Source organism: Acanthamoeba castellanii, assembly GCF_000313135.1.
Source record: "Acanthamoeba castellanii str. Neff unplaced genomic scaffold scf7180000084645, whole genome shotgun sequence".
NCBI lineage: Eukaryota > Discosea > Longamoebia > Acanthamoebidae > Acanthamoeba > Acanthamoeba castellanii.
This window is the reverse complement of record NW_004457313.1, coordinates 217414-242252: the sequence shown is the minus strand read 5'-3', so window position 1 is coordinate 242252 and position 24839 is coordinate 217414. Positions and strand designations below refer to the sequence as shown.

At 56.6% G+C, this 24839-nt stretch overlaps 13 protein-coding genes across 13 annotated transcripts; 8 read left to right on the top strand and 5 right to left on the bottom strand.

Annotated features, from left to right (window-relative positions):
• Nucleotides 1-443: 443 nt before the first annotated feature.
• Nucleotides 444-2001, bottom strand: ACA1_091980 (Synaptobrevin, putative; the record flags this gene model as incomplete). Its single annotated transcript, XM_004334653.1, has 6 exons — nt 444-544; nt 920-1075; nt 1290-1377; nt 1465-1593; nt 1663-1732; nt 1805-2001. The coding sequence occupies 6 exons, from the start codon at nt 1999-2001 to the stop codon at nt 444-446; spliced, it is 741 nt and encodes a 246-aa protein (XP_004334701.1).
• Nucleotides 2002-2694: 693 nt separating this feature from the next.
• Nucleotides 2695-3850, top strand: ACA1_091970 (RFX DNAbinding domain containing protein; the record flags this gene model as incomplete). Its single annotated transcript, XM_004334652.1, has 4 exons — nt 2695-2753; nt 3035-3560; nt 3646-3772; nt 3837-3850. The coding sequence occupies 4 exons, from the start codon at nt 2695-2697 to the stop codon at nt 3848-3850; spliced, it is 726 nt and encodes a 241-aa protein (XP_004334700.1).
• A 732-nt stretch (nt 3851-4582) lies between these two features.
• On the top strand, nt 4583-6449 carry ACA1_091960 (uncharacterized protein; the record flags this gene model as incomplete). Its single annotated transcript, XM_004334651.1, has 7 exons — nt 4583-4673; nt 4735-4789; nt 4904-5165; nt 5266-5401; nt 5474-5561; nt 5737-5878; nt 5967-6449. The coding sequence occupies 7 exons, from the start codon at nt 4583-4585 to the stop codon at nt 6447-6449; spliced, it is 1257 nt and encodes a 418-aa protein (XP_004334699.1).
• Nucleotides 6450-6606: 157 nt separating this feature from the next.
• Nucleotides 6607-7398, top strand: ACA1_091950 (endothelinconverting protein 1, putative; the record flags this gene model as incomplete). The annotated part of the gene is made up of 4 exons (XM_004334650.1): nt 6607-6823; nt 6910-7028; nt 7123-7245; nt 7315-7398. The coding sequence occupies 4 exons, from the start codon at nt 6607-6609 to the stop codon at nt 7396-7398; spliced, it is 543 nt and encodes a 180-aa protein (XP_004334698.1).
• Nucleotides 7399-7498: 100 nt separating this feature from the next.
• ACA1_091940 (metallopeptidase) lies at nt 7499-10004 on the top strand (the record flags this gene model as incomplete). Its single annotated transcript, XM_004334649.1, has 13 exons — nt 7499-7571; nt 7652-7737; nt 7809-7882; nt 7948-8060; nt 8131-8202; nt 8272-8409; nt 8497-8802; nt 8871-8971; nt 9046-9162; nt 9232-9339; nt 9400-9501; nt 9572-9756; nt 9833-10004. The coding sequence occupies 13 exons, from the start codon at nt 7499-7501 to the stop codon at nt 10002-10004; spliced, it is 1647 nt and encodes a 548-aa protein (XP_004334697.1).
• Nucleotides 10005-10305: 301 nt separating this feature from the next.
• On the top strand, nt 10306-12259 carry ACA1_091930 (uncharacterized protein; the record flags this gene model as incomplete). The annotated part of the gene is made up of 8 exons (XM_004334648.1): nt 10306-10545; nt 10619-10720; nt 10809-11019; nt 11089-11314; nt 11412-11523; nt 11597-11673; nt 11755-11910; nt 11995-12259. The coding sequence occupies 8 exons, from the start codon at nt 10306-10308 to the stop codon at nt 12257-12259; spliced, it is 1389 nt and encodes a 462-aa protein (XP_004334696.1).
• A 148-nt stretch (nt 12260-12407) lies between these two features.
• On the bottom strand, nt 12408-15579 carry ACA1_091920 (uncharacterized protein; the record flags this gene model as incomplete). Its single annotated transcript, XM_004334647.1, has 15 exons — nt 12408-12523; nt 12610-12770; nt 12846-12895; nt 13003-13150; nt 13255-13362; nt 13457-13569; nt 13650-13779; nt 13884-14086; nt 14206-14304; nt 14423-14615; nt 14714-14772; nt 14902-14963; nt 15074-15173; nt 15273-15373; nt 15468-15579. 15 exons carry the CDS (start codon nt 15577-15579, stop codon nt 12408-12410), a joined length of 1755 nt encoding a protein of 584 aa, XP_004334695.1.
• A 292-nt stretch (nt 15580-15871) lies between these two features.
• ACA1_091910 (NIPSNAP family protein) lies at nt 15872-17778 on the top strand (the record flags this gene model as incomplete). Its single annotated transcript, XM_004334646.1, has 9 exons — nt 15872-15955; nt 16027-16104; nt 16484-16555; nt 16676-16787; nt 16884-17028; nt 17104-17208; nt 17301-17441; nt 17509-17571; nt 17691-17778. The coding sequence occupies 9 exons, from the start codon at nt 15872-15874 to the stop codon at nt 17776-17778; spliced, it is 888 nt and encodes a 295-aa protein (XP_004334694.1).
• A 123-nt stretch (nt 17779-17901) lies between these two features.
• Nucleotides 17902-18627, top strand: ACA1_091900 (acylphosphatase; the record flags this gene model as incomplete). The annotated part of the gene is made up of 4 exons (XM_004334645.1): nt 17902-17947; nt 18032-18044; nt 18107-18220; nt 18318-18627. The coding sequence occupies 4 exons, from the start codon at nt 17902-17904 to the stop codon at nt 18625-18627; spliced, it is 483 nt and encodes a 160-aa protein (XP_004334693.1).
• Nucleotides 18628-18730: 103 nt separating this feature from the next.
• On the bottom strand, nt 18731-21158 carry ACA1_091890 (zinc finger, c2h2 type domain containing protein; the record flags this gene model as incomplete). Its single annotated transcript, XM_004334644.1, has 9 exons — nt 18731-19001; nt 19101-19275; nt 19371-19510; nt 19616-19855; nt 19977-20087; nt 20177-20262; nt 20369-20457; nt 20543-20628; nt 20755-21158. The coding sequence occupies 9 exons, from the start codon at nt 21156-21158 to the stop codon at nt 18731-18733; spliced, it is 1602 nt and encodes a 533-aa protein (XP_004334692.1).
• Nucleotides 21159-21308: 150 nt separating this feature from the next.
• Nucleotides 21309-22474, bottom strand: ACA1_091880 (uncharacterized protein; the record flags this gene model as incomplete). The annotated part of the gene is made up of 6 exons (XM_004334643.1): nt 21309-21419; nt 21508-21624; nt 21731-21802; nt 21871-21974; nt 22064-22204; nt 22264-22474. 6 exons carry the CDS (start codon nt 22472-22474, stop codon nt 21309-21311), a joined length of 756 nt encoding a protein of 251 aa, XP_004334691.1.
• Nucleotides 22475-22646: 172 nt separating this feature from the next.
• On the top strand, nt 22647-23256 carry ACA1_091870 (calmodulin, putative; the record flags this gene model as incomplete). The annotated part of the gene is made up of 3 exons (XM_004334642.1): nt 22647-22824; nt 22885-23097; nt 23183-23256. The coding sequence occupies 3 exons, from the start codon at nt 22647-22649 to the stop codon at nt 23254-23256; spliced, it is 465 nt and encodes a 154-aa protein (XP_004334690.1).
• Nucleotides 23257-23404: 148 nt separating this feature from the next.
• ACA1_091860 (Rasrelated protein Rab5, putative) lies at nt 23405-24521 on the bottom strand (the record flags this gene model as incomplete). Its single annotated transcript, XM_004334641.1, has 5 exons — nt 23405-23566; nt 23756-23874; nt 24003-24149; nt 24224-24270; nt 24340-24521. 5 exons carry the CDS (start codon nt 24519-24521, stop codon nt 23405-23407), a joined length of 657 nt encoding a protein of 218 aa, XP_004334689.1.
• Nucleotides 24522-24839: the final 318 nt, after the last annotated feature.

The following is a 24839-nucleotide window of genomic DNA, read 5'->3' as shown; positions in this document are numbered from 1 at the left end:
TTCTCTTCTACACCTCCTCTTTACCGTTACTGCTTTTGTTCAAGCACAAGCTTCAGTTGTTCGAACGGTCATTATCGCGAAGCTCAAAAGCGCAAGGCGAACCGAAATTAGTTCAAAAAGGTTCTAAAAATATTGGAGGAGAAGGGTATCGATCCCTTTACCTCTCGCATGCTAAGCGAGCGCTCTACCATCTGAGCTACACCCCCGTTACAAAAATGTTCAGGTTTTCACAAGTGATGCACGCAAGTAAGAGCAGGCGCCCAGGAGTGAGCTGCTCAGTGAGATCCCCAGAGTAGTGGGCAAGAAGATGGTAGGCTGTTGGTCTTTGTTTTGATACAAGCCACTTTGTGGGTAACAAGGATTGCGCATTCCCTATCTCTCTCTCTCTCTCTCTACAATCTCCTCCTCTTCTCGCTCTGGAGACATCTTCTTCTTGCTCCGGGCTAGAACGCGTTCCAGACCGCATTTGTACATTTCTGCAGCGTCCAGCCGCCGCACACGAACACGCCAGCGACGTAGAGTGCTCCCAGGATGAAAATGGTACCTGTCAGCGAAGAAGAGGAAGAAGAACGAAGAGTGAGGAAGACGATGTTAGTACTTAACATCAGAACTACGAGGAGCCAGAGAGGAGAGCAATCGGAGGGATATTGTCGAGGATGAGAGTTGAATTTCAAAGGGGAGAGGAGTGGGGAGAGATAGCACGAGAGGAGAAGAGCTGAAGCAAAAGAAAGGGGGAAAAGGATGAGAGGAGGGGCGCACAGCAGAGGCAAACGCAGAAGAGAATAGTAATTCTTTTGAGGCAGATTTTGGTCTTCCCGCCCGCGGATACCTCAAAATCATCATCATCATCCTCTATGATCGAGCGTAGGGTAGGGGAGAGAAGGAGGAAGGGAGAAAAGAGAGAGGGTGAGCAACGTACATAGACAACAGAGGCAGATAGTGGCTTTCAGATTTTTACACATTGCTTTTCGTTTGAAGGGAACAGTGACTTTTTTGAAGTCCTGACCCGCCTCTTCTATCTCCCTCGCCTTTCGCGCCACCTGTTCCAAGGCATCGCCTCTCTCCAATATTTTATCTGCATAGATATGCGTGCGTGGACGTCTGAGGAGAGCGGCGAGCCGAACAGGCGACAGCAAAGACAACGAGGGAGGGAGGGACGGCGGCGACGACAAAGAAGAAGCGAGTGCAGGAGGAGCAACACAGGGACAACGACCGACAAACGCACAACTGCGACATTTACATACACGCACGCACGCGAACGAACGAACAATGGAGGTGAGAGCCCGTACCAACGTTGCTAAGCATGGTGCCCTTCACGTCCTCCACCTTTTCCATCACCTCCCGAAGTTTGTCCGTTGTGTCATCCGAGTAGTAGAGCTGAAGCAGAGAGAGAGAGAGAGACGGAATGGAAGGAGGGTAAGATACCGTGCATGCACTTTGAAACACTCATGCCTTTCACCGCACCATCTTCTGTTTGAGGATGGACTGGAACGTTTGGTTCATGTCGTAGGGTCGGGCCTGCATCGACTCGCGTAGTCGGTACTTCGAGTGCCACTTCTCTCGAATGTCCTTCAGGAAGCTGAATGGCAGCCTCTGCAAGTGCATTCCTTTAATCAACTGTTTTTAAAATGCCACAATTTGGATGCGGGCGTAAAATAGTACCTGGCCGTGAACCGCTTGCGCAACACACATAAAGACGATTCCGTCTTCCATGATGTAGTGGAAATGGTACCTTGATTGAGATAACGGAAATTAGAACCTAAATGAACGAGGAGCAGAACGAAGAAGGGAAGGGGAAACGTACTTCTCTGTGATGTAGGTCTTCTTGTGGTTGTGCATTCGGGCGCAGATCTTCTTCAGAACTTTCTCCGATAGCACGCTGCAAACCTGGGCATCGTAGGCCGATTCCTTCAAAGGCGAAGAGCAGGATGCCAGAATCTTCTCCTCGTAGGCCACCAGGGAGTGGATTATGCAGGACGTGTCGCCTCCCCCCTTTCCCATTTTGTGTGTTTCAGCGGATTATTACCGAATGGTAGGAAGAAGCTGCGAAGACGAAGAAGGTGCTGATGATTGATGCTGCGTACGGCAGGGCTTCAGGATTCAAGTTCTGGAGAAAGGGGGAGGTCTCCAACGCCCACGACAGCAGTAGAAGTCTTGTGCTTGGCGGCTTCTGTTGTTCGCCACCCCCGCCTGGCAACGTTCAGACCGCCTGGACCGCAGTCGAACCGCCCACGACCGTATAATATGTCGACATTACAATGCCCCCAAAGCTGCGATTTGGCTGGATGAGCACGGAACAACACGCTTTGAGGTCCTGCGGGGAGACAAACGAGAAGAAGTGCACCCGACAACAGCTCACGACCAACTGCGAATGAGGACGCGCCGTCGGGCGACTCGGGCCGAAAATAACTGACCACTGGTGCCGGGCCTTGTTCATGTGGTCCTTGGTTTCAGCCACCAGTCGGGTCACCACAGATGAAGTGTGGCTCCACTCCCTGGATACCCTAGGCGCCTTCCGTCGTCATCGACAGGTGAACGGAAGGGCCAGCCGAGCTAACGGCTGCAACGCACGCGGCGCAGCTGGAATTCAAATTTTTCTTGTTCCTGCCTTCCCCCGACACACAGACATACACTCTCAAGTTCGACAGCTGCGGTGTTGTTGTTCTCTGGTGAGAAAGAGAGAAGGGAGGAGGGATGCAACTCGGCAGCATCTACCTCAAGGACAAGGAGGCAGCCATCCCCGAGGTTAGGCGGTGGTAAGGGGGCTCTCTTCTCCCCTCTCTGTCCACACATCACTCTCTCGCGGGTCTCTCGCCCACCCAGAGATGCGCCCTCTGGCTCTGCGGTGTGGTTCTCTCGAGAGAACTGCCATCTTTCGGCATCTTCTTCTTTTTATCCTTTTCCTTGTCCACCATCGTTGTTGATGTCTGTGACACTCTTCTCTCTTTTCCTCTCTTTCGCTTTTTCTTTTTTTGGCCTCTTTCGCACACCTCCCACTAACTGATCGATTCCTTCTTCGACGTCGGCCCTTCAGGCTGCTTGACACCTACAAGGTGGTGCCGGGGGCCATGGTGCCCAAGAAGCAGGTCTACGACGCCTACCGGGCCTTCTGCGCCAGCTGCGACTTCGAGCCGTCCGATGTGTCATCGTTCGGCAAAATATTCAAGCGCGTCTTCCCCGACGTGGAGCGCAAGCGGCTCGTCAAGGGCTGGCACTACAACAACCTCGCCCCGCGGGCCAACGACACCACTCCATCGTCGTCGTCATCGACATCCACCGCTGGTGGCACCGAAGATTCGTCGCCGGCCGCAGCGCCAGGCGATCGGCTGTACCACTCGGACCCGGTGGTGCCCACGGCCTCGTCGCGCGGAGGGGCACGGCGGCACCTGACCACCCGACCACTGTCGCCGCCGCCTCCGCGACCCCACTCGCGCAGCGCGTCCCCCGTGTCAGGGGCCGCCACCCACTTCACCACCAGCTTCACCGCCATCCCTACGCCGCGCTCGCGCTCGCCTTCGCCATCTTCGGCGATCGTGCGACGCGCCCACAGCCAGTCGCCCGTGTCCAGCTCGCACCACATACGCACCCGCGCCCACGCCCACACCGCCCCGCTCCTCTCGCCCGCCCCGCTCCGACCGACAACAGTGTCGCCCCATCTCATCCATCCACTGCCGCTCTACCACCCCCCATCCTCAAATCTCCAGCCACCTCATCAGCATCATCATCAACTTCCACAACATCCACCTGCTCCACATCAGCAGCAGCATCAACCGTACCCGCTTACGCAGCACGCAATCTTTCATCACCATCAGCACCACCCATCGTACTCCACGCAGCCGCTGCCTCATGATCATCAGCACCCACAGGCCTGGGCCGGGCCACCACTACAACAGCTGCCCGCCAACGCGTTGGGTTCGACGTTCAGCCCCTCGTTGGGCCTGCTGGAGGCTGCGGGTCACCACCACGTGCGGCGGAACCGTAGCCGGCCACCCGCCCCCGCGGAGGTGGAAATGGCCGAAGGCGAGGCGAGCAGTGTCGCACGGGAAGATCCCAGTGGCGCGGCGGCGATGACGATGCCGACCACAACGACGACGACAACGACAACCACAACCACCTCAACATCTACTCTCGCGGCGCCCTCGAGTTCTCCTGGTAACGAACACTCTCCCTGCCTGGCTCCTTCTTTGCTCGCTCGCCGCGACGGTGGCCCTGTGCTCGGAGTTATTCTTTTTTTTTTGAACTCACGGACTTTTTTTTGTGGTCTTGGTGCAACAACAACATCATGTCCAGGTACATCGATGTTGGATGCGTGGGCTGTGAGTGCCGGCACGCATATGCAGCTGACGAGCGAAATCGAGTACTACGTGAGCGTCTACCAGCGGGAAATGTGGGGCCTCCAGTACGTCAAACCCCCCCCCCCAACGCTTCTTCCTCTTCTCTAGATCCGTGTAGGAACATCTCGACCGAGTCTGGGACTGGGACTGACATTGATCACATGTGTGTCCCTATTGGCTCGGTGTCTTGTCATGTCAAATGTGCGGCGCGTTACGCTACAAGTCCCGTAAATCCGACGGCGCTTGGCATGGAACTGCTGCAGTACCTGCAGACGACGGAAGACGGAGCGCGGGAGCGGACGCCACTCGCCATGTGCAGCCTCTTTGCCTTGAGCATGGGTACGCCAGACCGCCTCTGGCTCCACATGAAACACCAACGAAAGCTAATCCCACTCGCCAGGCTTCACCTTTGCCGGCGACTTCCGAAGAGGCAGGGAGTACTTGAACAAACTGAGGTGAGTGCCGCTCTGCCGTCTCGCTCGCTTGTGAGCGTTGTCGTGTTTCGCCGGAACGCAGAAGCTCAACTTTTCTTCACTCCGCGCCGCTTTTTCCCCGCTGCGCCACACCAGGCTGCAGGTGAGCCAGCTGTTCGACGAGAGCAACTACGACGTTGCATGTGTCCTCCGCCATTTGCCGCTCCTCGTGCGGCTGTACGCCGAAACGGAGCAGGGCCGGGAGAACAGCGCGTACTACCTCACCCTGAGCCAGCAGATCTGCGTATACATCGGCGCGGTCAACGACGAGAACCACCTCATCACGCTCAAGATGCTGAGTATCTACGAGCGGTTAGACATCGACGACAAGATCGCCGCTGCTTTGAGCCAGCCCAGGGTGCGACATTCATATTTTCCCCATAGGCAGGATCGTTCAGCTCGTTCGAGTTCGGTGGCTGATGACCGAGCGTGTTGCGTGGCGTTGTGTGCGTACATAGTGGAGGAAAAGATGGGCCAGCGACTACCCGTTCATCGAGAACTACAAGTACGGAAAGCTAACGGAGATGGCACGCGACTACCTATACGAGATACCCAAGAATGTCCTCTTGCTGCTCGACCCACCATTGACCTACGGTGCGTGTGGATTCATCGAGGGTTTCTCATTTATTGTGCTCTTGATACTGAAGCAGTTTTGTGGGCGCGCAGCGTCTCCGAAGCCACTCCACGACGGCATCATTGAACAGCTGAGTCGTATCGATGAGTGGGAGGCAAGCGTCAGCGACCTTCAGGAAACGTACGGTGCCATCCACACGCTCCGGCTTGTGCGGGCCGCCATCTTCCTCTTGCGAACTACGTGCCACACCGCCATTCATCAGACTGACGACGCACTCGAAAGGTACACATGCCACATCACCTCCCCAACGCACTTCGCCTGTGGTCTCACATCACACCACGTGCGCGTTTGGCAGTGCGACCGATTTTGTGCAGCTCTTGTTGGAGCTCATGCGACCATACCAGGTTGTCTGTTTCATCGAGCTGTCTTCCAAGACCGTGTACATGCGCTCGCTGATCCAGACACTCCTTCACGCCGGCCGCTACGATCAAATTCAGGTATAACCACACCACTAGCTCCTCCCAGTAACGAGTGAGTGGTGGCTGACACCATATGCCCTATCCTGGGCTCGGTGGTGCCCCACAGGAGCTCACGGAACTGGCCCTGTCGTTGGCCCAGGAGTTTGGGGCGATCAATGCCTTCTGTCAGTTCCTACTGGATTCGCTATCGGCTCACCAGCACCGACTGCGGGGAGGCGCGCCGCCGTTGTCCCCCATGATCTCATCCATGCCATCGCCCTCCGTCACGCTGATGATCACCTCGGCGCCGCCATCACCTCCCTCTGTCACAGTCCCACCGCCGCCACTGCCCTCCTTCCCCTTGTACACAACGCCACACGCCATGCCCACGCTTCCGCCACTCCTCCTGTCGCCCGGCCTTCACGACCCTTCGTCCTCGTCTTCGTCTTCCTCCTCATCGTCATCTATCTCCTCGACTTCGCCATTGCCGCAACCGCCACACTACTCGTCTTCCATGCCTTCGATGATAGCTCCCGAACGCCCGGAAGATCACCACGACGTCGAGAGCCTCCACGCCTACCTCTCCTCCTTCCTCGACCAAAACATGTAAATATAGACCTTGGGAATGTATATTGTACACCGCAATCTCGCCTGCTGACGTCAGCCTGACATCACGACAAGAAAAGAGGAGAAACGGAAAAAGAAAAGGGAAAACACTTGGCGAAACGAAAAAGCTCTCGCCGAGGAAGGTTCTGGCCACAACACGGATGGAGCGTTTTGGTGGTGGCCGCAGGAGCGGGCTTGTGCTGGCACTGGTAGCCCTGGTGCTGGTGTGCTGCTTCTCAAGTGGGCTTGGTGCGTCAATCAAGATCAACAACGACAACGTTGGAAAATTCCTGCGGCCCTTCGCCTCCGCGACCAACGTCACTGAGTTGGGCAAGGAGATGCTCGCCATCATGAACACCACCGTCGATCCGTGCACTGGTGCTCCTACCCCACCCACTCAACCCTCTTCAAAAAACCCCCGGCTCCAAACTCACGTGAGCTCACACCCACGTGCACCCTGGCAGACTTCTACGAGTACTCGTGCGGGAGCTGGCTGTCCTCCTTCCCGCTGCCCTCGGACGCCTCCCGCTTTGCGCTCGCCACTGACTCGGTGAACAAGAAGAATCTTCTGACCCTCCAGAAGGTGCCAACAACCCCGCTTTGGTCGCCTGCTGCGCCTCGGGCGGGGCTCTTGGCGCAGTGATCCCTGAGTTCTCAGTTTGTGGCCGTCTGCGCAGATCGTGGCGGATCCTTCTGGCGAGTGGCCCGTGATTGGTCCGTTCTACAACTCGTGCATGAACATGGACCTGAGGGACGAACTCGACTACACCGCCTTGGAGGAGCTGCTGTCGGAGCTGGATGTACCAATCGGCCGCACACGCCACCTCTCACTGAAACTGAAGCTCACCACCCTCCATGTTCACGCACAGGGAATCACATCGGTTGAAGGCCTGATGGTCGCTGTGGGCGTACTGCACAACGTGGGCGTTCCTGCGCTCTTCTCCATCGGGTAAGTGCCCTTTGCGCGATGAGCTTGTTGAGCCAGATCTCGTGGATTGGGCAAGGTGTTGAGGACTAACCGGTCCTCGCCCACTCAGGGTCTCCCCTGATGAAATGAACCCCTCTGCGAACATGCTGCAGCTTTCTCAGGGTGGCCTCTCCCTTGACGTGCCCGACGATTACAATGGTATGGTCAACTGTCAGACAATTGCATTGTACTGCGGTTTTGCTTTGGCGCTTACCCCTTCTTCGTGCTACGACCACAAGCGACCGACAATGCCACCGCGAAGTTGGACAAGCAGTTCATCCACTATGTCGCCAATTTGACCTCCTTCGTCTACGGTTCTCAATCTGTACGCCGTTTTTCGCAAAGTTATTCTATGCATCTTAGCAGTGGAACCAACACCACCTCTTTCTTCTGCAGAGGCAGTACGCGCTCGACGTCTTCACCGTGGAGCAGACCTTGGCCAGCGCATCAGCAGACCCCGCAGACATGAGGTGCACACCAGTCCGTCTCCTGCGTTTTACAATTCGCTTACTCGTGTCTGTCGCTCGATCGGCAGGGACCCTTACGCAACCTACAACAACCTCACCCTGGCCCAGCTCTACGCCTTGACGCCCAACATCCCTGCTGAGGCCTGGCAAAGCTACTTCAAATACGCCGGCATTCCCTTGGGTGAGCCCCCCCCCTTCGGTCCTTGATCGCCAGGTGGTTCAGCTTGGACTAAGCACATCGCTCTCTCAAGATTACTCCTCCGACTCCGTCGTCGTGAATGTGGCGGTGCCCAAGTTCTTTGCTGGGCTGTCGTCCAACATTGGTAAGCCTCTGCTGCTCCTCTGGAGCCCGGCCTTACTTTAAGTAATACTAATATTCGTGTGGCCGCCAGCGATCTTGACCAATCAGTTCCAGGATTTCAGCATGTTCTCGAACTACCTGCGATACAAGCTTCTGGACTTTGCCGCACCGCACCTCTCCACCCGATTCGTCGATGCCCACTTTAACTTCTACGGCACCATCCTCTCTGGTAATGTGTTTCCGGATTCTTCGTGGTGAGTTGCTGCTGGCTTCGTGGGCTCACATAATGGTATGTTTGCGCTTTGCCTTTCAACAGGCCAACAGCAGAATTCGCCACTGTGGAAGCGCTGTGTGCAGCAGACCGATGTTTCGCTGGGTGAGCTGCTCGGCCGCTATTTCGTCAGCTATGCCTTCTCGCCCGCGGCCAAAGGTCTGGCTGAGGACATGATGACCAGAATCGAGAACGCCTTCCGCAAGAACCTGCCTGGTGAGCTCTCCTCGCTGTTGTTGTTTGTGTTGTACTGGACACTGATCAGCAATGGGCTGCTAGGCGTGGACTGGATGGATGACGTCACCCGTAAGCTCGCCGAGGAAAAGCTGTCGATGGTGGCCAAGCTTATCGGTACCCTCGATCAAGCCCTGTGCCCTTTGGTCTGGAAGGTGCGTGCATAACACCCAGCGCGTGCACAGGCTATCCGGAGCACTGGAAGGACTACTCGGACCTCAACATTGACCGCGAGGCATACCTGGCGAATGTGTTGGCCACTTCGCAGTTTGCTGCGGAAGATCAGGTACCAGCACCGCCTTCGAATCTCTTGCAACAAATTCGTCCTCTGAAGCAGCCTGCGTTTGCTTGGCGGCACAGTTCGCCCAACTGCCTCTTCCAGTCGATCGCTACCGGTGGGAGATGACCACGCCCACTGTCAATGCCTACTATGAGCCCTCGCTCAATGAGATTGTTTTCCCTGCAGGCATCTTGCAGGTAACCCTCCTCTCAAGTTCGCAACAGCATGCAGCTGTGGTGCGCTAACCAACTCAACCCACAATTTAGTCGCCTTGGTTCTTCGACGTGGATTACCCGCCTCAGATCAACTACGGTGGCACCGCCTCGGCGATGGGGCATGAGCTCACTCACGGATTTGATGACCAGGGAGCCAATGTATGTTGCATTCACCCACCCGCTCCCCTTGAAACCTCATATCACTTAAGGAATTTCCAGTATGATGGCACGGGCCGGCTGCACCAATGGTGGCCGCAGAAGGTGAAGGACCGCTTCGTTGAGCGAACTCAATGCGTTGCCGACCTGTACTCGGGCTTTGAGGTACGAACTGCTTTGACTTCCAATAATGAAAGTATTTGATTGCGTTCTCAAAGTGAACCCTTTCATTCAGGTCCTGCCGGGTCTCTTCCTCAATGGCAACCTCACGCTGGGCGAAAACGTGGCTGACATCGGAGGCTTGCATGCTTCGTATGTGGCCTACGCGGACTACGCCGCCTCGCTTCCCACGCCCCCGCCTGAAGTGATTCCTGGCATCAACGACAAGCAGCTCTTCTTCATCGCATACGCCATTTCCTGGTACGCACCCACGCCAACAGACAGCACCAACACCCGCCAGCGCTGATCCCAATGTGTTTGCGTTATCTCACACCAGGTGTGAGATCGACACCCCGGAGGCGCTCACCAGGCAAGTGAAGTCGAACCCGCACTCGCCGGCCAAGTTCCGTGTCAATGGTCCTGTGTCACAGTTGCCCGCCTTCGCCGAGGCCTTCAAGTGTCCCGCCACCGCGCCCCTCAACCCGCCCACCCGCTGCAACGTCTGGTGATCTTCCGCCCACCTTCTCTTGGTATTCAAGAAATGTCACATTTTCGCTCTATTTATGCGATTGGTGGAGGGCATGTGTGAACACGCGCCAATCCAACGAAATTTGCGCTTGCTGCCCAAATCAGTGCCGCCCAACCGCAGAGGAGCACCTGCGGGACGAAGTAGAGGAACAGACTGGCCCTAAACGAAAGATGAAAAGGACGCTTTCGTCCTGCACCGAGGAGGGAACGAAGGTAGATGCACGGTCTGCCGTGTCGGATCATGATGGAACTGGTCCGGGTATGACCAAAAAGGCCCGCGAGATGGGGAACGACGCCGGAGGAAGGGAACACGAGGAGCAGCCATCCAAGAAGGAAAAGAGGCACGAAGCGAAGCATGGCAACAAGAAGAAGAGGAAGAGGGCCGGAGCGTGCCTCGTGGCGGAGGGCTATGACGAGGTGCTCACCTTTCTCGGCACGCTCATCAACGAGTTCAAGCCGACCCACGTCAAGTTCCCCTCTGCCATCCTCATCGGCTCGCGAGCCGCCTACTACTGGGATCCCGTACGTGCACGAGCCACCCTGTTTCGAACGCCGCTTCCATCCTGATAGTCTGCCTACGGTGCATTTGCTGCAGGACACGATGCGGACGCCGGACGATTGGAACCTGGTCATCCTGCCGTGGGCACTCGAGAACTGGCTGGCCATCAACCACATCACCATGACGAAGCCCGAGAGCGTATGCACACATGTGGCTAGGCACCGGTTGAACGTGCGCGTGGTGATGATTCTCATTGCTTGTCGGTCGGTGTGAACAAATTGTGCAGAAACTGAAGCTGTACGAGTACGTGCTGCCCAACCCCCGACTGCCCGAGGCGGCGCTGCCCAAGCGACCACCCGGGCAGCCCCACACCCTGGCCAAGACGTGGCGGGTGGACTGCGTGATCGACCAGCAGGTGCTCCACTTCGATCTGTGCGCCAAGTACCTCTACGACCGTGCCGTACAAATGCAACCGTCCAGCAACTGCCTCCTGTTCGGTAAGCCTGCGCCACCAACTCACCCGTGGCTGTGACCGTAGCTCACTATTTTCTTCTGATGTGGTGCAGACCTGGTGGCCAACTTTTTGATTTCGCACAAGGAACGCATAACGGCGGTGAAGCCGTTCCCCGGCGGGGGCAGGGCGATGGTGGCGCCCTTGGAGCTCTTGGAGGCCATCAAGCGGTCGCACATCCATTGGCCCGGGGACTCCTGGCACAAGCACGTTCACGACCTCCACGCCCTGCGAAAGAAGCTCGAACAGAAGGCCGGGGCCAAATTTGACGAGAGCCAGAGGTACCAACTCACCTCAGCCTCCCTTGGTGCTGTGTGATTCATCGCCGAATGAAAGCTGCTGGCGTGTGGTGCTCACCCGACCGTGCGCTCGTAACAGGTCGGAGGAGACTCTCGAGTTCCTCCAGCGGCGGTACCGAGAAACCGAAGAGAGGATGGGCGTGCCCGGCATGCATCTCGATTTTGACACCAGCACCTCCCGTTCTGGCCGGGTACCCATGACTCCACCCGATCAATGCCCAATTCTGAAACTGTCCCTGTGCGTGTGCGGTGTGTGCGACACAGGAGTTTTCGCACCAGCACCAAGCCTACCATCGGGTGGTGGCCCGCGGCGAACTCCCAGTCTACGAAGAGCTCCAGAGGTGAGTATCGAGCTCTTCGCTTGGCACGTGATGGTTTCTCTCAAGGCTAACAGCTGTATTTTTTGATGGATGTGTGAACAGAAATCACGTGTTGTCGATGGACGTGTTCAACAATCTGCGACACGAGTCAAAGCTCAAGCTCATCCGCGAGGAGGTGATGACCCTCGCTTTGGAGCGACGTCTCGCCCCCAACGACACCTCCGCGGCCGAATCAGCCTTTGCCGATGCCTTGGAGATGTGCGGCCTCCATATCCTTCTTTTTTGTTGCGTGTCGTGTGTTGGTAACGTGTTGTGTGTCGTGTGTGTGTGCATTCACTTCAGGTTCTGCACGGTGTTGACGAGGGGCAAGCTGCGCGACTTTGCGCTGGACCACTACCCCGAGCTCGAGCGCGCCAAGTCCGACTTTGTCGCCCTCTGCGAAGAGGAGGCCAGCCGCAAGCCCGGTTTCGTGGACGGCGACGCCGGCGACATGCCCCCTACGATGGCCGACGCTCACCAAAGCCTCCAGAACGCCGTGGCGACGTGTCCCGTGCTCAACCTGCCCGACCATGCCCCGCCGGAGGTGCTGGGTGCACCAGTCCTGTGAATATCGAATAAATAAATAAACTACGAACAACATCTGCAACATCACACTGTCAAAATGTTCACGTTATTGATTGGCCCTGATCAGCTGTAAAATTATGAATATCGAGATTTAATTGATTAATGCTATTTGTTGGTGGCAAGGGCTTGGGTCAGGAGATGGGGCACTGCTGGAGGGCTTGGAAGTTGGCCAGGGCGATGAGCGACATGGCGTAGGTCATCGCGGGTGACGACCAGTACGGCCACGCCGAGCCGGGGGCGTTGAAACCTTCAGAAATCGGAGCAACACAGAACACGTGAGCTTCACAACACCACACGACGCACGACACGACACGAGGAGAGTGCCAAGCGTACCCAAGAACTGCTTCGGGGTCGAATTGCCCCACCACTTGAGGTCAGTCATCTTCCGGTAGGTGCTGTCCGGCACCACGCCCTTCATGCCGTACACCAGGTTGAACCAGTCCTGGGCGTCGTCGGGCAACGCGCCAGTGATCGGGTCGAGCGCCGTCCCGTTCCTGAGGAACCAGCGCACGACGTAAGTGAGTTGGCGCACACCGTGTGTGAGCACGCGTGCTGGGCTGTGAACGCACCGGAGATGGGAGTAGGTGGCCGGGTAGCTCCATGGCGCTGTGGTGTCTCCCTGATGACACACAGACTCCACATCAGGCGTGTGCGTGTGCGATTGTGCGATTGTGCGTGCGTGTGTTCGTGTGTGCGTGCGTGCGTGTGCATGTGTGCGACGCAAACCTTCATGGACCCCGAGAAGAAGGCGTTGCCGAGCTCGAATTCGCCGGAGAGCAGGTACCGACGCAGATAGGCAATGCCGCCGCTCACCAGCGGCGCGATAGTCTCCGGCACATCCCTGGCCCATTGCAGCTTGCAGCCGGAGCCGTTACTGCCCCCCCCAAGACGTGGGCGCGCCCGCAACCATAAACTATGAGAACACACCACCTGCAGTCGATGTAAAACGAGCGGACTGGCCGCGGAGCAAGAGCGTACGTGGAGGGCACGCTCCACACGTCGATGAGCATGTTGATGGCGAGCGCGGTGCTGAAGAGGCGGTCCTCTCCGCGCTCCACTTGGCCGTAGTCACCGAGGAAGTCGTCCCTGTTCATGTTTCGCAACGAAAGGCAGTGTGATTAGCGAGACTCGCTAGAGTCAGCCCGAGAGGCGAGGAGCGACCGGTCGAACTGGTGCGTACCAGTAGGCGCCGACGGAGTCGTAGTGGGCAGAGGCCAGAATCTGCTGCGTGCCCGCGTCCTTCAACGCCGCCGTCAGTCGGTCCTTCGCCCTCGCCAGAGTGGGAATGGCATTCTGGGAAACACCCCCGTGAACTGTGTGAGCTTCTTCCATTCGCACACGCCCGCACGCACGCACACGCTCACGATTCGCACCGTGGCGCTTCCTTTGGCGTTGAGGTAGCGCGCCGTGCGGGCGGCCATCCACAAAAAGTCGTAGATCGACGGGTAGTAGAGCAGCGAGATGTCAGGCCGGGCCGCCGCAGCGCCCGTTTCAATCGCCCAACTGGATTCCCGAGACAGCAGTGTTTAGCTGAATGCGCGTGTGCGGTGGTGCGTGTGCGTGCGTGTGCGGTGGTGCGCATGCGGAGGTGCAGAGGCGCGCCAAACCTTATGGCCTGGGCCGAGTTTTCGTAAACCTGCTGGAAGTCGGGGTGGCTGATGAAGTACTGCTTCGCGGCCCCGCCGTTGAGTTCCTCGAGCACCGCCTGCGAGGTGCCATACAGGAAGTTGGAGATGACCGTCATGTCGACGTTGTTGACGTGGAACGGCATGCCCACGACGCCCGACGTCTTGTTGTCGCCCACCAGGTCCTGTGTCGCCGACCCATCACTCCGAGCGTCAGATCGCAAAAAAAAAGAACGAAGAAGAACGAAGGAGAATGAAGTCTCGCTCGGGCGCGACGGTGACAGAGAAAAATACGGCGCGGTACCATGAGCCAAGTGCAGCCGAGCGCGAGGGAGGGCTGCGAGAGCTGGGCCAGGAACGGGTGCATGAAGTAGTACGAGCGAGGGTCGATCAGGTCCGTGAACTGTCCATTCGACACGAAGGGCCGATACGCGTACTGGCGATACGGTGTGTGACAATCATCGCTCGCGTGAGTGCATGTGCGCGCGAGGGGAATTGGTGGTACGCCATTAGGTACGGACCTTGTTGATGAGCTCGAAGAGGCCGGTGACGTTGGAGTTGACGGCCTCCCACTTGGCGTAGGCCTGCGGGAACTTGTCGCGCTGCGCGGCGAGCATGCCGCCCAGGGCCATGTTGACGGAGGAGTCGTCCAGGTCGGCCGGAATGTGGTAGGCCTTGATATAGCCCTCCAGCACCACAGCCGCAAATTCGATCCTGCAGCACACCGCACGCACGCAACACGACACGACACGCACGACACACAGCATTGCAATTGGTCATGGCATGATCGGAAGGAAACGTGAGGCGGGCACGAGACGCACTCCTCGTAAAAGCCTTCGAGGCCCACCGATTTGAAGATCTCGGCAACGAACTCGGTCAGAGAATCTACGGAAGAAGCACGACTGTCAGAGCCGACAACAAGAAAAGAGAGGGTCTCACCGGCATTGGGCTCCGGGGGGGGGGCTTTACCGTAGTACTGGGAGGGGGCGACGAGGTTCACCGGGTTGGCGGCCCAGGTGCCGTTGATCTTCTCCTGCGGCCAGAACGAATAGACGGGCACGCCTGCAGCCAGCGGCGCAAAAGCGGCCGTTTAGGGGTCAGATCGGAGCTGAGCAGAGGCGGTCAAGTGGCTACGACGAGCGTGTGTGTGAGAGGCGTGTGTGTGATGGTACCGGCGGGTCGGTTCTTGTCCTTGAACGACAGCACGGCATCGAGGGCCAGGTGGAACGACTGGTCATCGGGCGCCAACTCGATGGCGTCCAACGATGCCGCCTGGTTCACGCGGGTGGTCATAGCACACGACAATGGATGATGGTTTAAAAGGTTGAACTGAGGTACCGTCTCACAATGTGGGTGGGTGGGTGAATGTACCTCGAGCAGGGCGGACAGGATGAAGGTGGTCACGAACATATTGGAATCGGGGATCGCAAAGTTGCGCCGAAGCAGCGTGTTCGACTCGTCCTCCCACCAACCTCGTGGTGCGCACCAACAAAAATGTAAAAAAACTGAAATGAAGACGAATACGAAGACGAAAAGAACGAAGGCCGGGGAGGTGGGGAGCACTACCTTGACCGACGAAGTTGAGGTGAATTTCGGAGCGGTAGAGGCCCTGGTCGACCCTCCACTGGAGCGGAAACGGTTGAAAGGGCAGCGAGCGCTGCACCTGCTCGGCCTGCATCGCCGCCAGGACTTTCCCCACGAGCGGGTCTACCGGCCCACTCGAGACCTCAGCCGCTGCATCAACCACGACGGTGGGACCCACCACCCCATGAAGCAGCACCGCCACCACAACCAGAAGCGTCACAACCCCAGACCTCGGCATTGGCTATCGTGAACTTAAAATAAAATAAAATAAATAAAAAGCCACAAATAAAATTTACAGCCGTGTCGCGAGACCAGGATTGGAGCAACCGGCACACGAAAACAAAAAAGCCAAGAGAGAGAGCGCAGGACAGCAGCAAGTGAGAAAGATGGCGTCATCGTTGAAGAACAAGTTTGAGGACCTGGCCAAGCCCGAGGAGAAGCCCGTTATCAAGGCCAAGAAGATCCAAAAGGTGAGGTCATCTTCGCGAGCTCTTTCTGTGGCTTGTGGCTGTTGTTGACGTCATCTTGTGCGACGCGCAAGGCGGCCACTTGGTCGGACAGGAACGTGACGAGCTCAGCCGGGGGCAAGCAGGTCAAGACGGCCGAGGGCAAGAAGGTCGTGCAGTACGAAAACTTGCCGCCAAAGAAGTCGCTCACTGACCTTCCTTGAACCAACTTCGCCCCAACGTACACAAGCAACGAAAGATGAACACGTGACAAGGGGACTTCCCCTTCACCTCTGCTGTTCGTCTCGCGCGACCCGGTGATGTAAAAAAGAAATATAAATAAATTGATGACCAACCAATAATCAGAAACGAAAAATGAAAAAACAACTTTTTCGGTTTCTGTGACGGCCACCAACAACCATTCATCCATTGATCTTGCAACAGCTGGCTTTAGAGATTATGAGAAGAACCAGTTCGATTGCGCTGGGGCGTGGTAGCCCACTGATGGCGTCTGCCTCGCGCTCTTTTGCCTCGGCCACGCCCCCCTCGCAGGCCATCTGGCAATCCCTCACCAACGCGCGCCACTCCATCGTCACCTCCAAGAAGACTGAGGCCACCACCACGGTACCAACCCCTTTGTTCTTTCTTGTCAAGCCAGCACAACTGTTGCCTTCTCGAAATGGATTTTACTCACTTCAATGGATTGTCGTTAATCGTCGTTAATTGGGTGTAATTGGCGTGCAGCCTGTTGAGGACCCGCACGTGCATGAGCTCAGGGTGCTCACCATCAACCCTGGCCACCTCAAAGAGTTCGTGCAGGTGTCCGAGAAGGCCCTGGCCCACAAGACCAAAGAAGGTGCCCTCCCCCCCACTGCACAACCACAAACGCGCAACGTAGTTGAACATGCACACGACTCACTCGCGTCATGGGCGTGTAATGGTGTGGGTGCAGGCGCCAAGCTGATCGGCTACTTCAATGTGACGCTGGGCGAGTGCACCAACGAGGTGATGCAAATCTGGCAGTGGGAGAGCTACAAGCACCGCGAGCAGGCCACCGAGAACCTCGCCAACAACCCCGCCTGGGAGGAGTACACCAAGTACGACACGACACGACACGTACACACACACACACACACATGACACGCGCTAATCGATCTCGGCTCGACCCGCAGGACGGTGAAGCCCATGCTGCAGCACCAGAAGTATTCGATCATCCTCCAGTTCCCCTTCTGGCCCCTCAACTATTCCCAGACCAAGGGCGGCATCTATGAGCTCAGGTCCCCACCCCATCATTCCACACATGTTTCCTCGCCGTTGCGACCCTTACGACCATCACACTCACCACAAACGCGACCGCACGCAAATGCAGGACGTACCGCCTGATCCCCGGCGCCGTTTGGGTCTGGGGCGACTACTGGGAGCAGGGCCTCAAGCACCGATCCAAGTACGTCCAGCCCGTCGCCGCCTGGTACACCGAGATCGGCCACCTCAACACCGTCCACCACCTCTGGTACGCCCCATTTTGCCCCCCTTTTCCGTTGCGCCTGACTTATCGGGCCTATCGCAAAACGATGCAGGCGCTACGACGACATGGACCAGAGGAGGCAGCTGCGTGAAGCTGTCTGGGACGAGCCCGGCTGGTAACGGAACCCCACTCGTCCCCCCCCCTCTCTAGTCTTTGGCGGTTGCTTTGCCCCGTCACCCTTATTTACGCTTTGTTGGTCGTGTGTGGGGTGTGTGTTGCGTTGTGGCTGGCCAGGTCTGAGATCGTGGAGCTGACGCACCCTCTGATCCAAACCATGGACTCGCGCATCCTGACGCCCACCGACTTCTCTCCCCTCCAGTAAAGACTGCAAGCCGCCCTGGATGCAGAAGACGGCCGAGCTCCGGTTAATAAAATGTCCATTTTTAATCCTTTTTGTTTATTCGTTTCTTCATTTATTCATTTATTTTTTGCGCACAAGACGAAGATGGTGCACTCTGGATTCGACTTCGAGGTGTTCGGCAAGGTGCAAGGTTCGTTCCCTGCATAGTAGTGCAGCAGCCCTGCTGTCGCTCACGCACTGACTCTGGCACTCTCTTCGCTGTGCCCACCTCCAGGCGTGTTCTTCAGGTACTCACCCCCCCCCACGCTGCCACTGTGGTGCATCAAACTGATGTGGTGCCTGGTGCCAGAAAGCACACCGAGGAGAAGGCCAAAGAGCTGGGCCTGGTCGGTTGGGTCATGAACACGCCCGAGGGCACGGTCGTGGGCCAGGCCCAGGGCGACCCCGCCGCACTGCAGACCCTGTACGCACTCGAGCCTCGAGCTCCTCCACACTCCCTCAACAGTCAAGTCCGCTGCTCATCACCCACATGTACTACGGCCCACGGGGTGGTGGTGCAGGCGCAAGTGGTTGCAGGAGGAGGGATCGCCCAAGTCGCGCATCGACCGTTGCGAGTTCAAGAACGAGCGAGACGACCTGCCGGCACTCGAGTTCTCCTCGTTCGGGGTGAAGCGGCCCAGCCGGAAGAAGAGGGAGGAGAGCGCCAGCGGCAGCAGCGAGAAGCGCAAGAGCAGGGAGGTGGCTCCGTCGAAGGACGCCGGCGAGCGCAAGAAGAAGAAAGAAAAGACGAAGAAGGACAAAGATGAAGAGAGCAGCAAAGTGAAGAAAGTGAAGAAAGAGAAGAAGAAGAAAACAAAGGAGTCTGCCTAACTTCTTTCTTCTTGTTCGTATTTGCAGCTGTTCGATGATGGTATCCGAGAGGCAAGAAGAAGGTGGTGTGCAGAACTCTCGCTCAGAGCCATCGTGGCCTGCTTTACTCGTCAGCGTCGAGGAACTTGCTTTCGTCGTCCTTGAGCTTCTGCTGGCTGAGGTCGCGCACGACGGCGTCGAGCTTCTTCTCCTCGTCCTCCTCCTTCGTCTTGCCCTTGCCCATGACGTCGTTCACCATGCTCTGCTCGCCGAAGCGCCGGCGGTGCTGCTGCTGCTGGAACATCTCGTCATCGTCTTCGTCATCATCCTCGTCCTCGAGGCCGTCGTCCAGACCCTGCAGGAACGCATCGTTCTCCTTGGCCGGAATCAAGTACCTGCAGGCATCATCAGGCAGGGCCAACCGTGTGAGCCGCAGCAGACAAAGGCGAGACGGCGTCTAGTGAGGTGGTGAGGTGGTGGTGGTGGGTACGTACTGTGGGTTCTTCCAGAACTCGGCATCCCTGGTGGGCGCAAAGTGGTTCTCCTTCTGCATGTGGTCGAGGAGGTCCTTGCTGGATCCCTGCTTCTCGCCGCACTTGACGCACGCCTTCTCCTCGACCTGGCGACGGATGTAGTTGACCAGCTTCACGCTGTCATAGAAGTCCAGCGCTGCATAACACAGAACCAACGTCATTTCTTCTGCTCTATTGTGTGTGTGTCGTGTGTGTGTGTGTCGTGTGTGGTGTGTGGAAAGGAGCACGTACACCACTCCTTCTTGAGAGCCCGGAAGTCAAAGCCGTGCTCGCTGGCCATGTGGTCCATACAGATCGGAGGCGACGAGAGGACGCGGTCGCAGAAGAGGCAGTCCGTGTCGTTCGGCACGTCCTCCACCCAATCGTCCCAGCTGTGCCCGGAATGAAACACGCACCCGTGTGAGGCTGGGCCGCACACGACCACCTCTTTCGGTCCCAATGATAACATAATCTATGAAGAAAAGTAGACCACGTACGTTTCATCGACCTCGCTTTCCGAGGCGGAGGTCATGGTGCCCATGGAGGCGGTGTCTTCGTCGTCGTCCTTCTCCTTCTCCAGGGCCTTCCAGTCCTTGCCGGGCTCCAGGTAGTTGATCATGTAGAAGCGATCGTAGGCGGTGTCCTTGGAGTTGATCTTGAAGTGCTTCTTCTTCCTCATGTGCTTCTTGAGAACAGCGTGGTTCTTGAACGTCTTCTCGCAGTAGATGCACTTGATGCTGTTAAGAAGAAGAAGACGAGCGAAAGAGAAGCCAGCGTCGTGTCAGTAACTGCAGTTGACTGTAGGTCGGTGTGGTGTGTGGTGTGGTGTGGTGTGATGTGGTGTGGTGGTGTTCGTACGCGTCGATCTTCTGCTGGAGGATGTCCAACAGCTCCTGGATGTTGACGAGGTTGTCCGGTCGTCCGATGTTGAAGTGGTGCTCGGCAAACATGTGCTGGAAGAGGTCATCCCTGATGGACGAGAAGAGAAGAAGAGGAGCTTGTTTTTTCAACATTTTGACTTTTGTTGTGCAAACTTACGGGCCAGCGCTGATCCGTACCTCTTGTACCACATCTTGTTGCAGAACAGACACCTCCGCTTGAAGATCTCAGAGCGCTCCTTGGTCTGCAGCTCCAGCATCTTGTTCTGTTGAACATCGGAAACGAGGAGGAGGAGGAGGAGGAAAGGGCTCTATCAGCACCAGATGGCACACAATGCTGAAGACTTGAGTTGAGAAGGACGAGCAGGATACCAGCCGGTTGGTCTGAAGCTTGGTGCGCAGTTGCTTGTCCTCCGGCAGGATGTCGGAGAGCAGGTAGTAGGGCTGCGCGTCGGCTACGCCTAAGGCAGGGGGAATGTTGGTAAAGAGGAGGAAAACACGAACGCGACGAGCAGCTGTGCGTGCGGCTTTAGGAGGGGAGGTCACCATTTTCGGTCATGCGGGTGTTGATGGTCGTCGCATACTGCGCCAGCGGCTCCACGGAAAGCTTCTTGTGCCAATACTCCAAGTACCTACACGCGCAACAAGAGTGCAGAGATTAATTAAAAGCAAATCTCCTCTATCAGATGTGAATTGGAAAATTTGGAAGAAATCGTGGGAGAGATTGGTGCCGGGAGCGAAGAGGGGGCCGCACGTACGTATGCAGTTCGGCGATTTGGTGAAGATCGGAGATAATCAGATGGTGGAAAATGCCCATGTGCTCGAGCAGGGGCTGGGGCGTCGGGAAGCGCTGGGTACAGACGACGCAGGGGTACCAGAGAGCAGGATTGCTCCCCTCCAGCCCCTGACCGACTCCGAGCCCGAGACCATTGCCGAAGTGGGCCGGCGGATTCGAGAGAAGCGGAGGCGACATCGAGAACGGAGATGCGCCGGTGAAGGAGCCGAACGAAGAAGAAACCACGGGAGAGGTCGAGGGCGACGTGTAGGGCGAGGACGTCGGGGAGGCCAAGAAGTCGGCCGGAACGGGATTGCTGACATTGCCGAAGTTCGAGGGGATCGGGATGGCCGCCGCCATTGTGCTGCTCTTCTTGCCCTGCTCCATCTCCTCAAAACAGCGGCCGACGACAAAGGAAAAAATGCAGACCGAGCCCATTTTTAATCCAAAAACCAAACGATTTCACCAAATTTCAAAAAGTTTCAGAATGCCTTTTGGGATGGTGCGGGCGTGTTGGCTGCAAAGCACTGGTCGAGATCAATCGAAGGTCCCCAGCACCGAGTTCCTGATGGCCTTGGTGTACTGCGCGGGTACCCAGTAGAGGTAGTACTTCGTGTGCTCGGTGTTGGTCTGCCCAAGCTGAAGACTCTGTGTTTCGAAAAGAGCCAATGCGTTGAGCTTGCTAAAGCCATCAAAGAGAACTGGGTGGATGCGAGAGCCGAGAGAGCCAACTTACCACGATGTGATACTCTTCGTGTCCCTTGATGGGCTCCGAGGTCACGTCACGGATCTGCGGGAAGGGGATCTGCTGCGTGCTCGTCTTGGAAGAAATCCACAACTCTTGCGACCAAATCTGCCACAGGCATGGCGTGTAAGCAGACAAGCAGCCGGTATTGTTGTGCATGCGTCTGTGTGTTGAGCGCATTTGCTGCAGCGACAGAGGCGAGTACAGTGCATACCTTGAACGTCAAGCGCACGTTCGTGCCTCTGTTGTTTAGCACTCCCACCAGCGGTGTGGAGGGCAGCGGGTCCTGGTGAACGCGAGGTATGAGCCATACCTTTACACAACGAAAGATGGCAGGCGCATAGCACAGCGTACATTTCTACCCTTGACTCCCCTGAGCACGTTGTCTGGCAGACCCTTCTCAATGATCTTCTTGTGCTTAGTTTGTTCGCACAAGGGTTCGGTGGACTTAGTTTCCTCTGCATTGGCACACAAAAAAGGGGCTCTTAGCGATATGTTCGTACGGGCGGCATGTGCATGGGGGGGGGGGAATAATAAGAGGTGGTACCTTCGGCAACCACGGTGGACGCTTGGTCGGGGGTCAGATTCACCTTCATGACGTCGCTGATGGTGCTGCCAATAAGCATCACCTTGGCACCCTGCGTGATGCCAACCGATCGCAGAGTAGCGCTGTCATCTTTTACGGCACCTGGGGATGCACCAAGTATGAGGCTCAATCTTTCGTGCACAGGTGCGAGTGTAGAGTACCCTTGACCATGAGCTTCTGCAGAGGGATGGGCACGCCCGTCAACTGGGTGATGTGCGCTCGCAAATTGCCAATCTTGTCATCCCAAGGCCACGAGATCTCGTACTTCTCCTTCTTGAAGTTAAGGGTGAAGTTGACCATCTCCTTTGCCTCGCCTCCCTCCGCCTGTATAACATCCTGCCCTGCCGGCGTCGTCGTATGCTCTACTTCCATCTTCTTGCGCTCTGTGTGCTGGGCTCGACGCACGGTCTCCCTTTTACCCCCTCTTCTAATCAAAGCTTTGAATCCTTATTGGCACATTTTCATTCTGCCGAAAAGCAGCTCAGGAAATGCGAAGAACAAATGAAATTAGGGCCAAATTCGCAGTAGCGCAAAAGAGAAGAAGATGGCGAACAACCTGACAGAGGAGCAAATCAACGAGTTCAAGGACGCTTTCACCCTCTTCGACAAGGATAACGATGGCGTGGTGACTGCCAAGGAGCTCTCCACGGTGCTCAAATCGCTGGGCCACAGCCCCACTGAGCAGGAGCTTGGCGAGATGATTGCCAGCGTGGACACCGATGGTGCGGCCCCCTGCCCGCACACGTGATTTTTCATTTTTTTGACCCATTCGCTTCTGCCAGGCAATGGACAAATCGACTTCTCCGAGTTCCTCACCATGATGGCGAGACGAATGAGCGAGGTGCAGGGTGAAGACGACGATCTGCGGGCTGCATTCAAGGTCTTCGACAAGGATGGCAACGGATTCATCTCGCCGCAAGAACTGCGTCAAGTGATGATCAATCTGGGCGAGAAGCTGAGCGAGGAGGAGATCGATTCCATGATTCGTGAAGCAGGTGCACCCCTTGCTCCCACTTGCGACGTGAACTCGTACTGCTCGCTCGCGTCGACACGCTCACACCACACACACCACTTGTGCAGACTCCAACGGTGACGGCCAGGTGGACTTTGAGGAGTTCGCTCGCATGATGGCCAGCAAGGCGGGCGCCGAGTGAGCACGCTCAACTTGTACAGCAAACGCGAGCAAGAGCAACAAGCTACTTTCCCACTCTCGCTTGCTTCACACCAAACTACGTAGCACAAGACGGGTGGGTGTAGAAGAGAGAAGTAGAAGCAGGAGAGTGTGTATGTGTATTAACAGGGTTATGTGCAACATCTCCTGCCCGTGTCGCCCTCGCCATCGTCCACCAGCCGTCGTCCGCCCGACGGGGAGCGAGAGGAGTCCATACCGTCTGGTGACGCCAGACGCTTCTCGTTTAGTTTGTGTGCAATGTTCATGAATATCTCCTCAATCCCGTCCCCTGTCTGGCCATGCACACATTCATCGTACACACACGACACGACACGACACACCACATGTAAGTGCCTATGATCGATCACGAACAGACGCCAACGACGAATTGAACAGCACAACGTGTTTGCCGTGAACAACAACAAGAAGCGAGAGAGGGAGGGAGAAGGTGTTTGTATAGAGAGAAGCCAAGGAGACGGTACCTTTGCCGATGCTTCCACATAGCCCAAGGCGCCGATGTTTCGTGCATAGTCTTCTGCTGTTGCTTTGGACACCTTTCTGAACTTCTCCAAGTCTGCTTTGTTCCCCACCACCACCAAAACTGGACACAGACATGCAACGCAAGGGAAGTAACACGCGCATGGGTCATTCAACTCGACATGGAAGAAGCAGGCGGACCAGAAGCCAAAGAAGAAAGGGAAGAAGCAGATGCGAGAGTGGAAAACGTACTGATCTCCTCGGAAAGGTTGATCTGTAGCTCCTTCACCCAGTCCTGCATCTTTTTGAAGCTCTCCTCCCTTGTGATGTCGAATGCGATTACCGCGGCACACGCCCCTCGGTAATACATGGGGGCCAACGACCGAAAACGCTCTTGGCCTTGGTGGATCGAGTGGAAGGCAATAATTATATTAAAGGGATTATATGCATGGAAAAGGGTGATGGACATGTACCCGCAGTATCCCAAATGCGAAGCTTGATCTTGCAATCAGAGATTAACCTGGCAAATGCAATAAATATAAATAAATTGAGGCCAATTCCTGCAAAAGGGGCGCTGATGGGCACGTACAGGACTTTGGTCAAGAAGGAGGCTCCAACTGTCGGTGCCGTGCGTGATGAGAAGGCATCTTGAACGAATCTGAGGGCGAGGCTCGTTTTTCCCACGCCGGTGTCCCCCAGCAAAACGATCTTGGCATCTATCGATGCGATTTTCGGTTTGTTCCCCGTTTCTGACTTCTCTCGTTCTGTCATCTCTTCTATTCTTGTGTTGCAGGACCCAATCCGCCCAGAAGTTGGCTCGGCGTCTTCTTCCTCTCTGGTTCTTACTCACTTTTGCTGTTGCACCTCGCGCCCTCAAGCTGCGCCTCTCTCGACCGGTCTTGCCTCGCCCTTCTGCGCGCTTTGTCCCTCAATTTTAGGCGGCCTGTGGGAATTCGGGCGAGAAGGGCAGAGCCAGCACAACCTCCCCGTTGGCGCAGCACGCAGAAGCCAACAACACCAACGAGAACGGAAGCGGGTACCTGGCGCCGATAAGCTCGCGCTGGGAGCTGCAGAAGAGCCAGCATCAAA